At 37.5% G+C, this 22,541-nt stretch overlaps 1 protein-coding gene across 1 annotated transcript in view; it reads right to left on the bottom strand.

Moving 5' to 3' along the window:
• Nucleotides 1-22,541, bottom strand: part of LOC150108077 (dynein axonemal heavy chain 3-like) — a 170,289-nt gene that overhangs the window by 45,835 nt on the left and 101,913 nt on the right. Inside the window, exons 6-7 of the mRNA XM_090415941.1 lie at nt 15,083-15,202; nt 10,577-10,705 (exon numbers count right to left, since the gene is read on the bottom strand). Of these exons, the coding sequence (XP_090272067.1) occupies nt 10,577-10,705; nt 15,083-15,202 (249 nt within the window). The remainder of the gene's footprint in view (nt 1-10,576; nt 10,706-15,082; nt 15,203-22,541) is intronic.

Genomic DNA, 22,541 nt, shown 5'->3' with positions numbered 1-22,541 from the left:
GACACCATATAACTGTAGCATATTGAATAGCTTCTCTCTTGGCACCTTGTCATATACCTTTTCCAAATCGACAAAACTTAAATACAGATCTCTGTTATATTCCCATGCTTTCTCGACTATTTGTCGTAAAGTGAAGATCTGATCCTGACAGCCTCTATTTGGCCTGAATCCAGCTTGTTCTTCACCATCTCAAGTATACTTGCATAGATCTTGCCAGGAACAATCAGTAGGGAAATACCTCTGTAATTCTCGCATTCAGTTTTATTTCCCTTTTTATATATGGGTACTATGAGAGCTCTACTCCAATCATCGAGAATTCGTCCCTCTGTCCAGGATTTCTGAACTATGCGGTGCAGTCACTGTAAGACTCTTATACCACCATACTTCAGCATTTCTGGTCGAATATCATCTACTCCTGCTGCCTTTCCGCATTTCAAGCCTATGATGGCTTTTTCTACTTCAAGTATGGATATGTATTACTGACTGCATGCTTGGTCAGTGTTTTTTTACCACCGTGCTGTCATCACTGCTTGTTTCATTTTGCAATTTTTCGAAGTAATTACTCCATACTTCAAGGATATCTATTTCTCCTGTTTTCATGTCACCTTTATCATCTCTAACTCCTTTAACAGCACTCTTTCCTCCATTCCTAAGCTTCTTCAACAACCTCCAGAATGTTTTTCCACCTTCTTGATATTTATTTTCTATATAGATGCATTCAATAGCTATGCTTTCTATACCAGAGGACTGGTATTATGTGGATGCTTGGAGTGCGTTTGAGGAAAGAGAGGAATTATATGCGAGAGACCATTTACATTTGAATGAGGAAGGACGTAGGCATCTGGAGAGATTGCTGTTCTAAAAGAGTCAGTGTGTCCCAGGGAGGATGATAGCAGGGGTGGCCTCTTGTGGGAATGGATACTTGGGAGAAGGGAGATAATGTCAGGTAACACTGAGTCCAGTGGAGTCTAGAAGGGATAATGCTGGGTATAGAAACAATGGCATTTATATGCTTTATACAAATGCCAGAAGTATCCGGAATAAAGCAGAGGAATTGGTGGCGCAGATAGCATCAGCCTGGCAAAAAATTATTGGTATCACTGAGACGTGGTTGACAGAAGAGGATATAACAACAGGAATAGAAGTCGCTGGGTATAGCATTTTTCGTCAGGATGGGAGGGGAAAGCATGATGGTGGGGTACTGCTTATGATAAGTGATGACCTATATCCTCTAAGAGTGGAGGCTTTGGAAGGAAGTGAGACAAATGATTTTGGGAGCGTATGGTGTGAGGTAGAGGTAGACAAGATAGGATATTTAGTGGGGTGTTGCTACAGACCCAGGAGCACAGAGGATGGGGACCAGGAGATGTTTAGACAGCTAAGTGTGGCAAGTGCAAGAAGAATGATTGTTATGGGAGATTTTAACTACAATAGTATAAAAAGGAGAGAGGAAGATGCATGTAGCAATAGAGAAATGGAATTTCTAGAATTCTTGAGGGACAAATGTCTTAGGCAACATGTAACAGAGGGAACAAGAGGTTCAAGAGTTTTGGATTTGGTTATAGCATTAGAAGAGTTGATAATAACTGAGTTGACATCTCTCCCACCAGTTGGAGTGAGTGACCATATGGTTTTGACTTGGAAAATGAATAGACATGCAGGAGTATCAAAGAGACGGGAACTTATGTGGAATTATAATGCAGGTGATTATAATAGTCTTAGACGTCAACTTCGGGAAGTTTCATGGAGGGAGGAATTGGAAGGCCGGGATATCATTAGTGTGTGGGAAATTGTGAAAGAATATTTGTTAGCAGCAATGGTAAGTTGTATACCACGAGTGAAGAAGAGGACACAATTTGGAGTAAAGTGGATCACAAACAATATTAAACAGGAATTGCATGCGAAAAAGAGGCTATGGAAGAGAGACAGGAAGAGAAGATGCATGAAGAATATAAGACACAGGCCAGAAGAGTGACTAGTGTGGTAAGGAAAGCGAAACTGGAATATGAGAGGAGATTGGCCCTAAGATCCAAAGAAAATCCTAGGGAATTTTTTAGCTATGTGGCAAGTAGGAGGAGAAAGGACTGTGGAAGAATGATATTGTGGGATAAAAATGGGAATAGAGTGACTGATGCAAAGGACATAGTGGAATTGTTCAATGAACACTTTATTGGAGTATTTCATCCTAGAGGAGTCAGTTTTAATGCTAGAGAGATAGGGCTGGTTCGAGGTCTGGAGGTACAGGAGGAGAGTTGTTTCAGATACTGAGTACTCTGGATGTCAGTAAAGCTCTGTGACTGGATGGTATTTCACCCCGAGTTTTGAGAGAATGTGCTAGGGAATTGACAGTGCCTTTAACCTGGCTTTTCAATAAAAGTCTGGCTTTGGCAAAGGTGCCCAGGGAATGGAAGGAAGGTAAGACAGTGCCATTGCATAAGGGTGGTAACAGATTGGAAGTATCTAATTATAGGCCAGTCTGTGTGTCATCAGTAGTTATTAAGATCTTGGAGAAAGTAGTCAGGGACCGTATACAGCCCTGGGCAGATGAGGGTAATGTTATCTGTGAGATTCAACATGGATTTGTGAAAGGGCGCTCTTGTTTTAGCAATATACTAGCCTTTTATAATAAAGTTACAAGCACATTAGATGAGGGAAAGGCATATACTGCAATTTTCTTAGACTTAGCGAAGGCATTTGACAGGGTGCACATGATAAGCTGATATTTAAGTTGCAGCACATGGGTCTGGATGTCAAATTGGTCAACTGGATTCAGGATTGGCTGCCTGATAGGTATCAGAGAGTTGTGTATCGTGGTGCAGTTTCGAGGAGGCAGAGGACTACAAGTAGGGGTCCCACAGGGCTCAGTACTAGGACCTATATTGTTTAACCTTTATATCAATGACATTGCCAGTGGATTGCAAGGGGATAATCAGTTGTTTGCGGATGATGCAAGGTGGGAAGGATTATTAGTAATAGTGCAGATGTGGTAGCCCTGCAAGAGGATTTAAATAAGCTAGATAGATGGGCAAATGAATGGGGGTCAGTTTAATGCAGCAAAATGTAAGGTCTTGAGGTTTGGGAAACATCGATGGGATGCTGCATACTCTATGGGAGGAGTTATACTGGAGGAAGTATAGGAGGAAAGAGATCTGGGGTTGATGATTGATAGAAACCTGAAGTTTAGGGAACATATTACAAAGGTGGTAAAGGTAACACAGAGGATTGCTGCCATTATGAGAAGGACACTAACCTGCAGAGATAAGAGGGTTATCATTCTGTTGTATAAGTCTCTGATCAGACCACATTTGGTCTATTGTTCTCAGATTTGGTCCCCAGGATTTGAAGGGGATAAATTAACTGTGGAAAGGATACAAAGACTGATGACAAAGATGGTTTCAGGACTGTACAAGGATAGTTATGAGGATCGGCTGAGGGAATGTGGACTGCAGAGTTTGGTTGATAGAAGAAGGAGAGGTGATATGATTGAGACTTTTAAACTGTTGAGAGGTGGTTACAGGGTTGACACTGGGGAGTTCTTTCGCTTGGTTGAACAGCGGGAAGGAGTGATGACAAGAGGCCATCTACTTGAGACTGCCTTCCATTCAAGAAGATTAGCCTCGTATTTTGTGTTGAATACTATGGCTACGCCTTGTTTTCCTTGATTGTCATTTCCTGAATATAACATTTTGTATTTATTGCTCAGAAAGATCTCACCAGTTTTAGTCTTTTTTGTTTCAGTCACCCCTATTATGTCGATCTGGTACTTATCTAATTCCTCAGCTAGCTCCATTTCTTTGCCATTCAGGCTTCTTATGTTGATAGTACCAATCTTTAACTCTGGTGATGTTGAGTTGGGGTTTGTTTTTAAATTTGTTCCAGTAGCTGACTTTTCGCTGTTCACCCTGGTTCCCTGGCAAAAACAACGGGGGCCTTGTTTAACTGGGTGACACCCCAGCCAGCATGAAATTTTGTCATGTTGTACCATCATTTTTTATTTTGGTTTAACCAATAAGAATACAATTTGGTCGGCTAAATCCCAAATTGCCAGCCCATCCTCATTCGTTCAGTATCCAAGTAGATACCCAACAGGGTGTACCTAGAGAAGGTGAGGATTGGACATTAGGTCAGAAGCCTTAGTCGGTTCTCCACATTCCTTTAAAGGCTACGTGGAGGTCTCCTCTCAGTTATACAGCTTTGACTCTTAAGCACCCCCTCTATCATAGATTTGAGCTATTAATTGACAGAGTAAGGTTTTTGTCTCATCACCTAGATTTTGTAGCAGTTCTATAGGAATATTGTCTACACCTGGACTTTTTCCCTTACTCATTTCGGACAGTGCTTTATCAAATTCTTCTCGCATTATTGTGGGTCCTAGATTATCTTCATTTTGATTTTCTATGCTGATATCAGCATCAAGCTCGTTGCCATTATAGAGATTTTCAAGATAATTCTTCCATTCCATTAATATATCCTCAGATTCTATTAGTAATTTTCCATTTTCATCTTTGATATCATTGTTTTCGCAGTTCTTATTAAATTTGAAAGTTAGTTTGTTAATTTCTTTATAGGCTTTCTCTATGTTTTCTTTTTTAAATAATTCATCTATGTTATTACACTGTTCTTCCATTTATTCTTTTTTGGCTTGTCTACATTTTCTCATAATTTGATTTTTAAGATATTTGGCCACATCTTCTTCTTTAACAGCATTTTTATATTTTCTTCTTTCATCCATAAGGCCAAGTATTTCATCTGTTATCCAATGTTTTCTTTTTTCTTTTTCTGCATTTTTCAATAATTGATTTGATGAATTTGTAATTAACTCTTTAATCATATTCCATTAGTTTTCAATATTATTCTGACTATTTAAGTTTTCTGGAATGTTATGATCAGTTGCCTCTTGGTATCCTCTCTTTACTTCTTTACTCTTTAATTTTTCAAGGTTCCATCTTATTGGTTTGTATCTTTGGATTTATTTCCTTTGTTTCAGTTCTGTTTTCATTAAGACAAGGTTATGGTCACTACTAATGTCAGCACCTGGATAGCTTTTGCAATTTTTTATTTGGTTTCTGTATCTTTTCTTGACCAATATATCTATTTGAATCACCAGGCACTTTCCATGTGTATCTTCTTCTTTTTGGAACTTGAAATAGTGTATTTGCTATAACTAACTGTTTTTGTGTACAAAATTCTATTAATTGCTTTCCTCTTTCATTCCTACGTCCAAGACCAAATCTTCCTGAAACATTATCATTGCTCTCTTCTCCCACTATAGCATTCCAATCTCCCATTATTATCATATTGTCTCTGTCTTTAAAGCTGCTCCAGATTTCTTCTATTTGTTCATAAATTTCTTCTATTTCTTCATCGCTATGTTGTGATGTTGGCATGTAGACCATTATAATATTAAGGTTTACTGGTTCATTTTGAATGCTTATCGCCATGATTCTGTCAGTATAATTAATTATTGTAGTGATTAACTTTCCAACTTTTTTATGAAGCATTATTTCAACACCATACTCACCCTTCTTTTGTCTTGAATATATTATCCGAAATTCTCCACTCCAGAAATCACCCTGTCCCTCCCATCTTGTCTCACTAATGCCCAGAATGTCTATTTCAAGTCTTTCCATTTCTTTTTTCACATTTTCTATTTTACCTGGTTCTAGCACTGTTCTTGCATTCCATGTTCCAATATTCAGAAGATGATGCATAGTTAGGTAAAATTTTCAAAAGTAGTGCTGATACTAATTCTCTACAGAAAAATTTGAATAGACTTTTAGCTTGGTCAGATGAATGGGGTTGTGGTTTTAATGTTAATAAATGCAAAGTGTTACACTTTTGGGTGCAGAAATATAAGGGTATGTACTGCACAGTGGCGCACTCAGGATTTAATCTTGGGAGGGGGGGGGGGCTGAGTTGATTAGACGATTCGAGAATACACACTATGCATTGCATACAACCTATGACTGAGCATCTGCAGTGATTGCCAATACATGATACCTGTGATCTCCTCTGGCTTGGCTCAGGCAAATGAAGTAGCGCTCAGTCCGCCCGAGCACTACTTCGTTTGCCTTGTGTTCACAGAGGCTGTGATTCCCGAGAGCTATAGGGTATTCCCAGCTTAAGTGGGAACCCTATACTACTTAATTCATAAGTAGTATAGAAATAGAAGACATGACACAACATAAATAAAAAAAATTAATTTTAATTAGGAAAAGATTTTTGAAAAATTTTCTAGCATCTTTTTCCTTTGGGGGGGGGCTCCTTCCCCCTCCCCCCTCCCCCCTCCCTGGGTGCACCACTGGTACTGAATTGTGTTGCAAAGACTATACATCATATTGCTGCTATGATAAAAGTACACTGACATGTAGGGATAAGGAGGAGGCTGTGATGGTGCCCCCATATAAGGCATTGGTCCAACCACACATTAACTGTTGTGCTCAAATTTGGTCTTCTAGTTTTCACTGCGATGTGGAAACACTAGAGAGGGTTCAAAGATGGATGATCAAAGTGATATCAGGACTCTGGAGGTATTCTACCAGATTAATTCAAAAATAATTATATAAAGAGTGGACATTAACATCCAAAAAACAAGCCATCCCTGGAAGTATTAAAAAGATGTGATGAAGAAAGGTGTGGAAAGTAATTTTTTTTACATGGAGAGTTATTGGTGAGTGAATACCATGCCAGTGTGCATTGTGAATGCAAATATTCTCTAAGTTCATTATGATAGACATGCTACTGATTGAGTGGGATTCACTCTATGAGTCTATCAACTCTATGGATGTTATTGTAATGATAATAAATTGCAGAGCTTTCTGAATAGCAAAAGAGAGGTAATGTGACAAAGACTCAAGTATTTCAAGAAGTTGATGAGATTAATAAGAAATGGATCATACAGAGTTGATAGGGGAGAGAGACCATCCCTGATTGTACAATGGTATGGCATGGTGAAAAAAGGAGTAGGGAGTAGTTTTTTACAGGGACAGTGGTATGTAAGTGGAATTCATTGCTAGAATGTGTTGTGAATGAATTTAAGGTACAGTACGTGTTGTTTATTATTTTAACGGTATAATAGAACACAGAAACTAAGTAAATAATTAATTTATTAACTTGATGCTGATATTTCACTGGTATTGTAACCAGCATCTTCAGAGCACAAAAACACTGTTTGTCACAATACGCGAGACTAAAACAACATGGTGTACTTAAACAAAATTGTAGCAGCAACACAAAGACTAAAGTCCTGATTTTGGCGCCCTCTATCTGAAAAAAAAAAAAAAAAAAAAAAGCTATCATATATTACTAGAGTCCTAGAAAAGTGCTAGTTTTTTCTTAATATGACTGTCTCCCAGATCTTCGGCAAGTTAATACAGCCATATTTGTTGAGATTTGGAGTGTGTTTTAGGGCTTCTGTCGCCTCTAAGAACAATCTCTCTGATTTATACGGGTTTCTGTGTAGTACTTTTGTGTTTTTCCAGTTGATCCTGTGTGCAAGGGTATCCAGAGCATGGTCTGCTAGGCCCGACATCCCATAATGATAATTCCGGACGTATCGTTTATGTTCGCTGATGCGGATATTCACAGTTCTTCCTGTTTGACCGTAGTAGGCTTGATTGCATGAGCAGGGTACTTGGTAGACTCCTGGATGTGATAAAGGAGGAATGCTGTCCTTGGGTGAGTGGATGAGGGTGGCTAATTTGCTACATGGTCTGAATGTAGTGCATAGTTTATGTTTATTGAGAATTCTTGAGATCTTTTCGGATGTGCCTTTAATGTAAGGGATGGTGACTGTTTTGTTGTAGTTCTCTGTGGTGGATGGTGGGAGGGGTTTCTTAGGAGTGTTTAGTATTTTGTTTATTTTATGTGGATTATAGCCGTTGGCCAAGAAGGTGTGGCGTAAGTGAGTCAGTTCAGCAGTAAGAGCCTTGTCATTGGAACAGATTGCTCTTGCTCTATGGGTTAGCGTTTTTAATATGCCATATTGTTGAGAAGGATGATGGTGTGATTGTTTGTGTAAGTATCTGCCTGTATGTGTGGGTTTTCTAAAAACTGAAAATGATAAGGAACCATCTGGGAGACGTGTGATGAGTGTATCCAGGAAGGGCAGACAGTTGTTGGCTTCCAGTTCCATAGTAAAGTGGATTTTTGGATGTTGGCTATTTAAATGTGCTAAGAATGTTTTCAATGCCTCAGGGCCATGTGGCCAAATAGCAAGCGCATCATCAACATAGCATAGCCACAGTGTTGGTTTGAGAGTGGCTGTATTGATTGCTTGTTTTTCCAGGTGTTCTATGTAAAAGTTGGCTGGGGGGGAAGGGGGGAGCCCATGGCTGTCCCATCAATTTGTTTGTATATTTTCCCTTTCCATGTGAAATATCCTGCATGTATTGTGAATTTGAATAGTTCAAATATATCAGGGGGGAAGTGTGACTTCAGTAGATTGAGAGTTTCTATTAGTGGTACATTTGTGAATAGTGAAGTGATGTCAAAGCTTACTATTAAGTCTGAGCTTTTCAGGGTAAGGTGTTGTAAGATGCTTTTTAGGTGTGCTGTATTTTTGACAAAGGAGGGAGAATGGTTAGTGAGAGTGGCTAGTAGCTTCGCTAAATGTCTAGCCAGTTTGTATGTGGGACTATTTATACTGTCCACAATTGGGCGTAGGGGTGTGCCTGGTTTGTGAATTTTTGGTGATCCATAGATCCTCGGTGTTTTAACATGGAAGGGTTTGAGTTTGTTAACTGTGTCTTTGGGCCAGGAAGTGACTTTTTTTAATAATTTTCGTGCCTTATTCTTTTGTGTGTTGGTGGGATTGCGATCTATAATTTTGTATGTTGACTGATCTTGTAATAGTGTGTGCATTTTGTTTTCATATTCAGTTGTGTCCATCACCACGGTTGCATTTCCTTTGTCTGCTTTTGTTATGGTAATCTTATTATTTTAGGTTTTTAGAAAACCCACACATACAGGCAGATACTTACACAAACAATCACACCATCATCCTTCTCAACAATATGGCATATTAAAAACGCTAACCCATAGAGCGAGAGCAATCTGTTCCAATGACAAGGCTCTTACTGCTGAACTGACTCACTTACGCCACACCTTCTTGGCCAACGACTACAATCCACATAAAATAAACAAAATACTAAACACTCCTAAGAAACCCCTCCCACCATCCACCACAGAGAACTACAACAAAACAGTCACCATCCCTTACATTAAAGGCACATCCGAAAAAATCTCAAGAATTCTCAATAGACATAAACTACGCACTACATTCAGACCATGTAGGAAATTAGCCACCCTCATCCACTCACCCAAGGACAGCATTCCTCCTTTATCACATCCAGGAGTCTACCAAGTACCCTGCTCATGCAATCAAGCCTACTACGGTCAAACAGGAAGAACTGTGAATATCCGCATCAGCGAACATAAACGATACGTCCGGAATTATCATTATGGGAAGTCGGTCCTAGCAGACCATGCTCTGGATACCCCTGCACACAGGATCAACTGGAAAAACACAAAAGTACTACACAGAAACCCGTATAAATCAGAAAGATTGTTCTTAGAGGCGACAGAAGCTCTAAAACACACTCCAAATCTCAACAAATATGGCTGTATTAACTTGCCGAAGATCTGGGAGACAGTCATATTAAGAAAAAACTAGCACTTTTCTAGGACTCTAGTAATATATGATAGCTTTTTTTTTTTTTTTTTTCAGATAGAGGGCGCCAAAATCAGGACTTTAGTCTTTGTGTTGCTGCTACAATTTTGTTTAAGTACACCATGTTGTTTTAGTCTCGCGTATTGTAACAAACCGTGTTTTTGTGCTCTGAAGATGCTGGTTATAACACCTGCGAAATATCAGCATCAAGTTAATAAATTAATTATTTACTTAGTTTCTGTGTTCTATTATACCATTAAAATAATAAACAACATGTTCGACGAACACATAAGTCTGTCCACACATTTAAGGTACAGTAAAATACGACATGATATACATTGCTGGTTTGACACCTGGTAATAAGTTTGAATCAATGGAAGGTTGTTTTATTATTATTATTAACTACATGAGTGTCTCATGGAGTTCAAATACTCATCGTGGGAGACCAACACTAATATACACACAGTATCTATCATACCTTTCCTTAAACACATTCACTGTCAGGGCACTCACAACTCACCACTCTCTGTAAATCATTTTTTTTTTTTTTCTTATAGCATACATTTTACCTAAATCTATTAAAATATCAGAATAACTGTTTTCCACAATTTAATTTTTAAAAACAATTATTTTGAACATTTAAAAGTTATCTAACTGATTTAAATAGTTAACTTATTTAACAAACTTATTATGATATATTATCTCCAAATAAATAACTTAAACATAGCATATAAACACAAAGTGAGAGAAATGCTAGTTTTCTATTTCATTTCCACTATAAACATATTATTAGTGTTGTGAGATTAGAACAGGTTATAGTTCCATATAAATTTAAAAGACATTTGAAATATGTCATAAAATATGCATATTTTCTATTTCAGAAACCTGCAACCAACTAATACATACTCTTTATGGAGAATGTTTCTTCCTTTTTTGCACTGACTTCCTACAAAAGCTTGAAATTCAATATGTGAAAATGGCATATAATTACCACTTTCGAGCTCCTCTATGTTGATAAATGTGAAGGAATCATATCTATTAAAAACAAGTAGATGTTAACAATAAACATTTTACATTTACAATTTAACAAAATTTTAGATATATGAGACTTACATAAAATATAATCATGAAGATAACATACAGCACACTTATAATGCTGACTTGTAACATGCATACACACACACATAAAGATAACACAAAATTAAGTGAAACATATAGGTGAAAGAGTGGTCTTGTAACTAGGTGGAGTGCCCTCTGAGGGCACCTATTTGCAGCTCAGATGTAAACTGGGATCTCAAAGTATTAGTGTTTCCCATATTTTGAGAAATTTTATGCAACCATAAAACCATGGAACCAAATGGGAATATGGGAATATGGTAATCAACATACCTTAGTCAAACTTTGGGCTTCAAAGTCACTGAATCTAGAGCTCATTGCTCAAAATATTCCATGTAAAAAGTTTGCTAGGGAAAGAGAAAGCAGAAAGCCCATTGCTGCACCTTCTTTTTGTAGGTTGAAATAATTTTGCCACACAAAATAACCTGACTAAAGGACAAGGGCAAAGAGGACTCTGAGGTCAGGAGGAAATTTGCCTTGTAAGGAAATTATATTGAAAAAGATCTCAATATCAAACCAATATTGAGATTTCCTATTACAATAAAGTAGTGTACTGTGCAAGTGGCATTTATCCAGGTTTCTAGTTCTCAGAGGAAATTGTGAGAGTTTCTGTCTAGAATTCTATATACAGTGTTAATAATTTCCTCTGAGAACTTGTATTTTGGTTTTTTGTTAGCACTGACTTCTAACATTAATATTTCAGCAACATTCCAATCTTCCTTAATGAAGGTCATAATGTCACCTCTTTTTTATATCTTCTACACCTGGTGTAGCTAATTGTGTAGAATTCATTTAAAAAAGAAACCATTCAATAGCTTCTTTAACATAGCTTATGCAATGACTTTTAATGGGATTATATTGATCAAGTGCATATAATAAACAACTATGTTATACCAACTAGTTTCATCTTCACCCTGAAGATGCCAACAGCCTTAGTTGGTGAAACTAGTTGGTATAACATAGTTGTTTATTATATGCACTTGATCAATATAATCCCATTAAAAGTCATTCCAGAGTTTTTTGGTCAAGAAAATTAAACGTTTTTTTAACATAGCTTATGCAACTTTGACCCATTTTTGGCTTCTACACTACACATATAATTTTGTTTTGCCTATACAAAAACTCTGAATGAACCCTAAACTGAACCAACTAAAATAATAAAGATCCTACCAAATTTGATGAAATTCCATCCAATTAATTAAAAATTAAATTAAAATCCCAAATTTTCTTAAATTCCAACTATCCAGAATAATATTCTCATGATTTTGATACATTTCGTCCTTGTCTCCTGCAAAGAGGATTCCAAATAGTGACACCATAGCTCAGTTAGCACACACACAAGGTCCTCTGGTTGAGAAAAATAGTTTCCATTCTTCAAGACAGAACAAATTGGCCAGAACACACAAACAATATTCAACCATAGCAGACAATGCAGATAGAATTAACCACCCTATCATAAGCAGTATCAGTTTATAAAAGCCAAGTTACTTGGCAGTAACAGCCCATTGAGCCTAATACAAAAGAGGAGATGAGAGGGAATGGGATGTCAAATACCAAATTTTAATGACATTCGCACAGCCAGTATCCTGAGCCCCAGAATAACCTGTAAACATATTATTATCAACTGAGACCACTCGTTAAGGGTGGTTACATATCATCCAAACCAGCTGTCACGCCTTCTCTTGAACTCCTTCACACTACATGTACTCACCACTTCAAGAGATAAACTATTCCAGTATTTCACTGGTCCATAAGAGAAAAATCTAGATCGTAACCTTTTCTTAATGCAAACAAACTTAATTTCCAAGGGTGCCCTCTGTAATCTTCCTGCCTTCACATAAAAAAAAATTTCATCAAATGCCATTAATTGCTATACCACCCATTCAGAAGTTTACAGACTATTAGCATATCACCCCTCTTTCTTCTGTTAACCACAGTCTATTGTCTACATGCAATCAGTCCTTGCAGTCTATGTCCCATAATCCTGATATACTCTTAGCAATTATTCTCTGCACCCTTTCCACAGCTTCTTTGCCTCTGAACTCAGTTTTTCCTATATGACCTGTGAACTTCAAATTCCTGTCGACCATAAAGCCAACATCCCTAGCCTCATCGGTTTCTTGTAGCATAACTCCACTAATATAAACTACTTTGAAAGAAGGCAACGAACAACCCATGGGCAAGGTGCATAATGCCATGGAATGAGTCATGTGTATGTAGCCAGTATAAATTAGAGGAAAATGATGCTCCCAAGTTAGTGCAGCTGTGTCCAGGTGAAATGGCTGTGAAAAGGAAAGTGACGGAGTTTGAAAGAGGCATTGTGATAGGATGCCATGTTGCAGGCCTATCTGTTTGGCAAATTGTTGACAAATTGGCCATCCCAGGTCAACAATCAGTGATACTACACTGAGATGGAAGTTGGGGAAGTTAACTGCAAGTGATACCCACAATGGATGACCCATCAGACTCACTGAACATGACCGCAGGGTGCTACAAAGGATAATATGTAAAAACTTGTCCATCGACACATTGAGTGAAGAGTTCCGGGCATCAACTGGAACATTTGAACAACTCAGAGCAGCAAGATTCCACAAGAGTGGGAAGAATGTATGGTAATCCCTTTGCACAAAATTGGTTCAAAGACTGATGTATCCAACTATTGACCAATCGGAATCTCAGGAGTGGCTCACATTCAGAAATGGGTTGACAAAGAATCTCTACTTTGCAATGGAGAGGTTTACTAAGAAAAGGTCACATTTTAGCAACTTGCTCACATTTTATAATAATATTACCATCGAATTATACAAGGGCAATTGGATACACCCTGATACATTTAGACTTTGCTAAGGCTGATAGGATATAGCAAGACTGTTGCATAAATTGAAGAATATGAGGTTAAATTATAAAATATCAGCATGGATAAGAGGATGGCTGACTGACAGACATCAAAAAGTGGAATATGAGGGATGTCGGTCTGCAAGATTTAAGATGACCAGCTGTATATGCCAGGGATTAGTCCTTGGCCCATCATTATTCAAGCTTTACATTAATGACACTGGGAAGGATTTGACAAGAGATACAGATATTTGCTGCTGATGATGATGCAAAAATATAATAATCAGGTATGTGACTTTCATGTAGCACTTTGCAGAATGATTTGAATAAGCTGGAATTGTGGATATGTGAAAATTAATATCAGTTCAATCTTAACAAATGTAAAGTTATGCACTTTAAAAATATCCAATAGCATATTATATTGGTGGATTATGTTAGAAGACACTGACCAGGCTAGGGATATTGCCTAGTCAAAGCTTTCTAACATTATCCTAAGTTTGAATAGATAGTAATTTGCAGTTCAGGGGTGATGTAAAAAAAAGATTGTGAATACAAGGTCAAAAAATAATTGCGATGTCGAAATGAATATCAACATGTAAGTATAAGGGAAGTCATTTTGACTCTTTACAAGGATTTTGATATGAGCTCATCTAGATTATTACAAGTAGATCTGGTCTCCTGGTTTCTGAGGTGCTGCAGATACATACAAATTGGCCCTTCAGAACACACGCAATTTACAGACAAAAATTACTAGTTGGGGTGGTGTTGGAGGTGGGCGGTAGATGGCGTTGATGGAGATGATTCATAGTAGAGGTTAGGTGTAGAGACAGTTGTAGATGTCCTCCCGTGATGAGTCTTCAAACTCCTTAGAGGTATCGGGAATAATAATAATAATACAGTTGAAAGGGGAACCAAAGGGAGTGTTAAAGGTGATATTGGGATGGTGGAATGTAGATTACCAGATCTGATTGAGAATTTGTGAAATACAGAGGAGCAGTATGATAGAGCAGAGAGAGGATGAAATCCTCTCTCTCTGCTCATGAATGGACATCCATGAATGTTGAGAATGAATGCAGTTAAGATAGTGGTGAAAGCAAAATTTGTTTCATAGAGCAGTGCATAATTAGAATGGCTTGCCTCCTTTGGAGATGTAAAAGCAGATAGTGTGGATGAATTCAAGAGAAGGTATGACAGGTGGTCTAAGCGATATGTGGCCTCCCAGAATGAGTCCTCGACTACTCCCTAGAAGTCTCTGTAATAGTGATACTGTGAGAATGTTGATAGTGCTTGATGAAACATAAATGGTCCTATCTTACTCAATCTAGAGGCTTCAGGGAGATGTTCATATAATAACAATAATAACAACTTAATTGAAGTTATGTTTTTCATGTTCTAATTGCTGTGATTATAATGAGTAATAGCAAATAACAGTTCCTTACATAGAAAGTGTGATTTACAAACCTTGTTTCCCACAATTTTTCTAAGGCCAGTACTACAGGACTTGACATAAACAGTTGACTTTCCAACTGTAATTTTGTTGTAAAATAAGTTTCATGCCATGGCACAGGAGCTCGAATTACACTAGAGAGGAAAATTAAGCAACATTAAGTTTCTACAAATTTGAAACATTAGCAAATAGATTCATTATTATTACTCCAAAAGAAATTATATTATTCCAAAAATAAACAAAACATATCCAGTTTTATTAAAACTATTATTAAATTTTAATAATACCACTCTAAAATTTCTCATCTTTTCTTTCCACTTCCATCCAAAGTTGTGTTACATGTATACTTGGCATACCATCCTTGCCTGCCAAATTTCAGAACCTTACACTTTGCAACACTGAACTGATAGTTCCAATCGCTTGCCAGCATATACAATCTGCTCAAATCCAACTGTAAGGCCACAACATCTACTTGACTCTCCGTTGTTCCTCTCCCACACACCCCCAATAGTGCATCATCTGCAAACAGCTGCATATCTCCAGTTAAACCCATTCCAATATGATTAATTAGTTACACATAATACAGATTTTACTTACGTAAATATTTTATTGGTAGCCTCCGTAGCTACCAATAAAATATTTACGTAAGTAAAATCTGTACCAGCTCTGTGAACACACACATCTACAGACATAGAACACACCACAAGGCATAGGGCTAACCACCTTATCCTCAAGTTATGGTTGCAGTTGCAAGAATAATAACCTCAACACCATGAAGGTAGAAGAGGAAGGATTAAGTAAATAAATAAGTAAATATTTTATTGGCATAAAATGTTTGCCCCAGTATCAAGGGCATCTTCAATATGAGTTCCAAATCAAACAACCAAACCAGAAACTGGTAGATTCAACAATGAAAACGTGCAAATTGAACATAAACGATATAATATCATGGTCAAAACACATTAAGGTTCTAGTAAAATAAAATAACTTTAACAAGAGATTTAAAAATAAATTAAATAAAATAAAAATTAAAACTTAAATTAATTCTGGAACTTATAAAGAACTATTTTCCATAAAAGGGATACTGTATTTACTTGAATATAACTCGCCCTATATCTCGCACTCCTGATTTCACTTTACGAAAAAAGAAATGAAAAAGTTTCGCATATAAAAAAAAAAAAGTTTAAAACTAACAAATAGATAATGAATGTTGTTATGGCAGTTTCAGATATTTTGGAATTTGGTTCAAGAGAATCAGCATATCAACTCAAAAATCATCAGCTTGCCTTTGTCATTGAGCCGTGTGATCTTTTGTTAATACCACACTAGTGATATGCATGTCATTATAGCCTCACCAGGCTACCATTGCTGTGCATTTCGCATTCAACTTTCACGTTTAATTTCCTTTCAAAGCATTCAATATCTAGTGGTGACAGTGTGTTCCACAAGTCCCGATTGTTATGGCTCATGGAACTTAACATAGTCTAAATGTTCATCGCAACACATGGCCACTGATTTACCTGTTTGGCCAAAATATGATAATCCACACTAGCAAGGAATTTGATACACTCCAGGGTGGGCCAATGACAGAATGTTATCTTTAGCTGAGCCAAAAAAAATAGATATCATGTTTTTTGATATCTATCAAAAGCAGAAGGATACTTGTAGGCTAACAGATATAAGTAGGTTCAGCTATACCTTTCAAGACACCCAGGACCGCCTCTAGGAATTTTGCCACCCTGTGCAGTAGGATATTTTGCCGCCCCTTCTCCCTTATTTTTTGTAAAGTTTATGCCAACTTTGTTGCCCCAAAAAAACTTGCCTCCCTGTGCAAATGCAAATCTTGCACCGTTGGTAGAGTCGGCCCTGAAGACACCTTTAACATAAGGAATGATAACACGATGGACCACTTCTGTATCACTATCACGATGAGAAGCAGGAGAGGTAGATGACAGGAAAATGCTATAATTATCAGTTATCTCGATATAACATGCAGATTCAGTAAAGCCATTACCAAGGAAGGCAGACTTGATATGATTTATTTCCTGATAGAGAGCAGCATTTCAGTAGAACAGAGAGAGAGAGAGAGAGAGAGAGATGTGCTCAATGTATCAGTGTCTTAATAGTGCTAGATTTTTGACAATTAGGATGGTGTGAAAGAGTATGAATGTGTTTTCCAGTAAGTCCAATATGTCTTTTTTTTTTCTAAGAAATGAATGCTACCATCTGGTTGACAGAGTAACAGGAGATCTAAAAAGGCAATCCAACTGTTCTCTTCTAACTCAAATGTGAATGGATGCAATGGTGAAAAGTATATTGATTTCATTGATAAACTGTTGTAGATCTGTACAGGAACCATGACAAACTGCAAAAGCATCATCTACATGTACCTTATGTGCCATAAGGATAGTTTAAGAAAGATGCTATTCAGTATCCATTACTCAAATCATGCCAAAAAGTAGTTAGCTAGTGTTAGAGAAAGAGGACTACCAATTGATATACACTCAAATCGTTGGTCAAGTTTATTTTGGCATGTCAAGGAGCAAAAGTGAATGACAAAGTCAAACAGGATGATAATATCTTCCAGAAATTCTTGCTTGAGGAAGTCATGTGTTTCATCTAAAGGAACATTTGTGAATAAAGGGCATAATATCTAATCTGTTGAAGGTGTTTATCTACTTTTCTAGGCTCAGCTGAAGATAAGCTTCTGCCAATGGCCCACATTGTAGTGTATCAAATTTTTTGCCAGTGTGGATTATCATGTTTTAGTCAAACAGGTGGTACAGGGTGATCAAAATTAAATTATTCCTGTTTAAGGGCTTGTGGGGCCCCACAATGATACATAATGCTGTGAAACTTAGCAGGAATTCATTGTGTGTCATGTGGAAGCAATATCTGAGAAAAAAAGAGTAGTTCCAAAATTCACCACCAAGTGAATACATAATGGATGGAATTTGCATATCATGTAACTTGACAGGTGCCAAGAGGGTTTAAAAAGATGGACACAATATTTTTCCCTTCATTCTGGTCGTTAATACCGTCCACAGTGATGGCACTAACCTTTCCCCAATGTGCTTTGCTCATGAAGCTGTACTTCCTAAACAATTGCAACGCTGTTGCTGCACTCTACAAATTTTGTCGCCTGAACAAATGTCAACAAGATCCACTATGTCCATTTCATGAACTCTGCGATGAATGATTAGTCATTTTGAAGAAAGAGGATCATTGGGAGTTAGACTTGGCAGCGATCGCAAACCAATCAGTTCATAACGAGTAAATGAAGTTGCTACTGCCGTTGTGGAGCAGACCATGAATAACTGCATTGGTTCCTGCAGAGCAGGTGTTGCATCAAGACACATGACCTTACGCAACTGCCTAGAATATTCTATGGAAGATTCTGCATTTCTTCCCATCCAAGATAGCTCTGACATAGGAGTTGCACCTACAGGACTTTGAAAGTTGAATGGGACATTCACTTTGACATTCCTTGTTGGAATGGAGTTGGATGCTGCATAGCTGTAGATGATTCTGTGGTGAGATAAGGCTCGCTTTCACCTGAATGGAGCCATGAATACTCACAACTGCCAGATATATGGGCTATGCAAAACCCACATGCAATCCAACAAATTCCTTTGCATTCATACAAAGTTACTGCCTGGTGCAGGTTTACAGCTTTGTTTATCATTGGACCATTGTTCTTTGAGAACATTAGCCAGTCAGGTTATGTAACCTGCTCAGTTACTGCTGGGAGATATTATGATACGATTAAAAATTTTGTTGTGCATGGATTGAGTCATTTTCATGCCGGATGGGATCCATCCACACATCAGTTGATCATACTGGAAGTTCTTTGAGAGCATTCCATGGAAGCCAGAATGATGAGTCATCCATTTCTCACTGCATGGCTGCCTTGTTCACCTGATATGATTCCCTGTGACTTCTGGCTCAGGGGATTTCTCAAAGATAGGGTTATTGGGATCATCCTGGTAACTTGCCAGTGTTGAAAGACAGCACATAATGCAGCATGTGCACAACATCCATCTTGACCAGTGTGTTCTGCCATTGAACAGCACATTGAACAGTACAGTACAGTCCACATTCCATAAATGCATAATGAGAGTGAATAACAATGTGTTATTTATGCTTCAGTGGATTTTCTTCTTCTTACACACACACACACACATATGCAAAAAAATTATTACATCTACATTCAGTACATAACACTGTACCTTGGTGGTGAATTTTGGAACTGCTTTATTTCTTCTTTTTTTCTCCCCCTCAGATACCACTTCACATGATGCACAATGTATTCCTGCAAAGTTTTGCAGCATTTGGATTGCTAGGTGGCACTCCAAAAGGCCTTAAACAGGGATACTTTAATTTTCATCACCCTGTAGATTGGTGGCTGTACATCATGATGAACATTTAGATTACGTTGAGTTTCATAAGTCAGAACAATCGGGACATGTGCAAAACACTATTACCACCAGACGTTGAATCCTTTGGGGAAAAATAGGTTTTCCATAAAAGTAATAATCTATCAGAATATGGATACAAAGAATGTTGTGAAACCTTACTACATCAAGCAAATCTAAATAGAAGTGATGGACTTAAAATTATCCCTTTTATGGGAAATGGTTCTTTATAAGTTCCAGAACTAATTTAATTTTAAAAATTGTATTTATATTTTAAATCTATTGTTAAAGTTATTTTTACTAGAACCTTAATATGTTTAGACCATGACACTGCATCATTTATGTGCAGTGTTCGCAGGATTTCAATGGTGAATGTGCTAGTTTCTGTTCTAATTGTTTAATGTGAAAGTGATACTAAAAATGCCCTTGATACTGGGGTAAAAATTTATGCCAATAAAATATTTACATAAGTGAAATCAGTATTATTTAACTAATTATCATCTCTTACATTCCAATTCATCAAATTAATATGATTAATACACAAATTAAACAACAATAAATCCAAAATATAATCATCTGACACACCTATAGTGACTTCCTCTTTCGGGATACTGTGTCCCCATGCCAGCCTGGTTGGCCGAGTGGTTAGAGTATCCGCTCTCCAGCCAAAAGGCTGCGGGTTCGAATCCCGCCGTTGGCATGGATGTTTGTGATTATCTGTGAAAACAATAGTGGTGATGGTGGACAGTAGATGGCATTGGTGTAGATGAGGTGGTTTGTGGATGAGGTTGAGTGATGGAGACGGAGAGTTGTAGAGTAGGTGCCCTCCCTCAATGAGTCTTAGGACTCCCTGGAGGTGTCGAATAATAATAATAATACCCAACTTGCTGATACTTATCTGAAAACTAATCATCTATTCAACTAGCTAGTCTATTATCTAATCCCATCTACTCCAGTTATTACATTATTATTATTATTATATGACCCCTCCAACTTAGTTATAAAATTTTCATATAGCAGCCTTTCAAACACTTTTGCAAAATGAAAGTATACCAGTGTATATACATTTCCCTTAGCCAATTGCATTCACAATCTTCTGGTAATATATAAGTAAATTGGTAAAAAACCACCCTTTACCCATATGAACTACAACATGATGAATGTATTGGTCATGGGAATGCACTAAAGCTTTTGGGATTAGATGCTAGATTAGTGAGTTGGATAGCTGTTGGGCTGTCAGTTTAGGTATAAGAAGCTGCACATGGAGCATGGTATCCAGAAAGATTAATGACTAGTGGTATGCCACAGTGGTCTGTTTTAGGACCACTGTTTTTTAACTAGCATATTAATGACATTGGGTACTGACCGAGAGATATTTGATAATAGCAATGTATAAACATATTCCAAAAGCCAAAAGGCTGAATAAAATAAATGCTGAATAGAAGAATGAAGGGATTAAGCATAAAATCTGGACAAAGAATGCACTATGGGGGAGGGATAGTACAGGTGAATAATGGTAATAATTAGTTTCACTAAGAGCAGAGTAGGCCATGAAGGTGACTAGTTGGTAAGGACAGCTGAAGTACAATATGAGCAGAAATTAGCAAATGCAAATCAGTACAGGAAAAATCCTAGTATTCTATCAATATCATGTCAAGCAGAAGAAAGAATGATTATTGTAAGATGATGTTAATGGATAAAATGGTATTTGGAATCTGCTCCAGAGAGCATCATAAGTGGCTCTAACAGGCACTTAAACATCCACAACCTTCCAAGTATGTATGCTGAATTTCATAACCATAATTCGAGGATAAGGGGGGGGGTCAAGTCCTATAAGTATTCTTTGTGTGTAAATTGAATGCATTCAAATGGCCAGTTTGCCTGAATGAGAGATGAATAACTCAAGTTTCCAAGAGGGAAAACTCCACCACTCCATATGAGACAAGCTAACTCACCTTTAGTTGAAATGCCCAAATAAAGATTTTTTGCATCCTAGATGGGATTCGAAACCAGGTCTTTCCAATCAAATGACTTTATCTATATCGACTGAGCTACAGCAGCTCCAGTCATCATATTCAATGAGCAATCAATAAGTGTTTCATACTCATCAGTGTGACATGAGAATCTTGAGTGTAGAGGGAAAGGGAGATGATGGACTACTGGTGAGAGAGTAAGAGGTGTAGGAAGAATTTAGTAAACTTGATGCCAATATAATGCAATAACTGGTAATTAATTTACGGAATTGACAACGCATATAAAGTAAATAAATTAAAGATAACTTTAATGAATCACTTCTATATTTCGGCAATGTCACATTGCCATCTTCGGGAACATAAAGATATGGTATGTGCACTAAGGAACTAACAAAGCAAATGAGGAAGAAAATAAGAACTAATTTTGTTCCTAAAGTCCTAATGGTGCCCTCTTGCGGGCTAATTTGGTAGTCTTGGCCGTTGGGCTGAAGTTCTCAAAATAAAAGTCTCCCAAATTTGGGGCAGTTTCATGCACCCAAATTTGTTGAGGTTAGGAAAGTTTTTTTAGAGCTGCTGAAGATTCTTTGAATAGTCTTTCGTATTTAAACTTTCTGCGATGGATTATTTTTGTCTTCTTCCAACGAATTTTATGGTGGGTATCTAAGGCATGGTCTGCCAGTCCAGAGCGGCTGTACTGGTGAAACCGGATGTAGTCTTGGTGTTCTGAAATCCTGATATTTGTTGTTCTGCCTGTTTGGCCAAAGTAGGACAATTTGCAGCTGCAAGGGACCTGGTATACACCAGGTAGGTCTAGGGGAAGTGGTTGGTCTTTGGTAGAGCGGATAAGGGATGCCAACTTTTTATATGGTCTGTAACAGGAAGTAAGGTCATATTTTTTGAGGATATTAGTTATTTTTTCAGAGGTGCCCTGGATGTAGGGGATAGTGATAGACTTGGTGTAGTCTTTATTGTGGAGGGGGGAGGGGGGTTGTGGTTTACAGGTTTTAGTATTTTTTGGATTTTTTTGGGGTTGTAGCCATTGGCTAAGAAAGTGTTGAGGATGTGGTTTAGTTCCATAGTCAGGG

This window comes from Typopeltis vanoorti, chromosome 3 (assembly GCF_054136105.1).
Source record: "Typopeltis vanoorti isolate ZY-2024b chromosome 3, IOZ_Tvanoo_1.0, whole genome shotgun sequence".
NCBI lineage: Eukaryota > Metazoa > Arthropoda > Arachnida > Uropygi > Thelyphonidae > Typopeltis > Typopeltis vanoorti.
The sequence above is the reverse complement of the archived record's forward strand: the minus strand, read 5'-3'. Positions and strand labels throughout refer to the sequence as shown.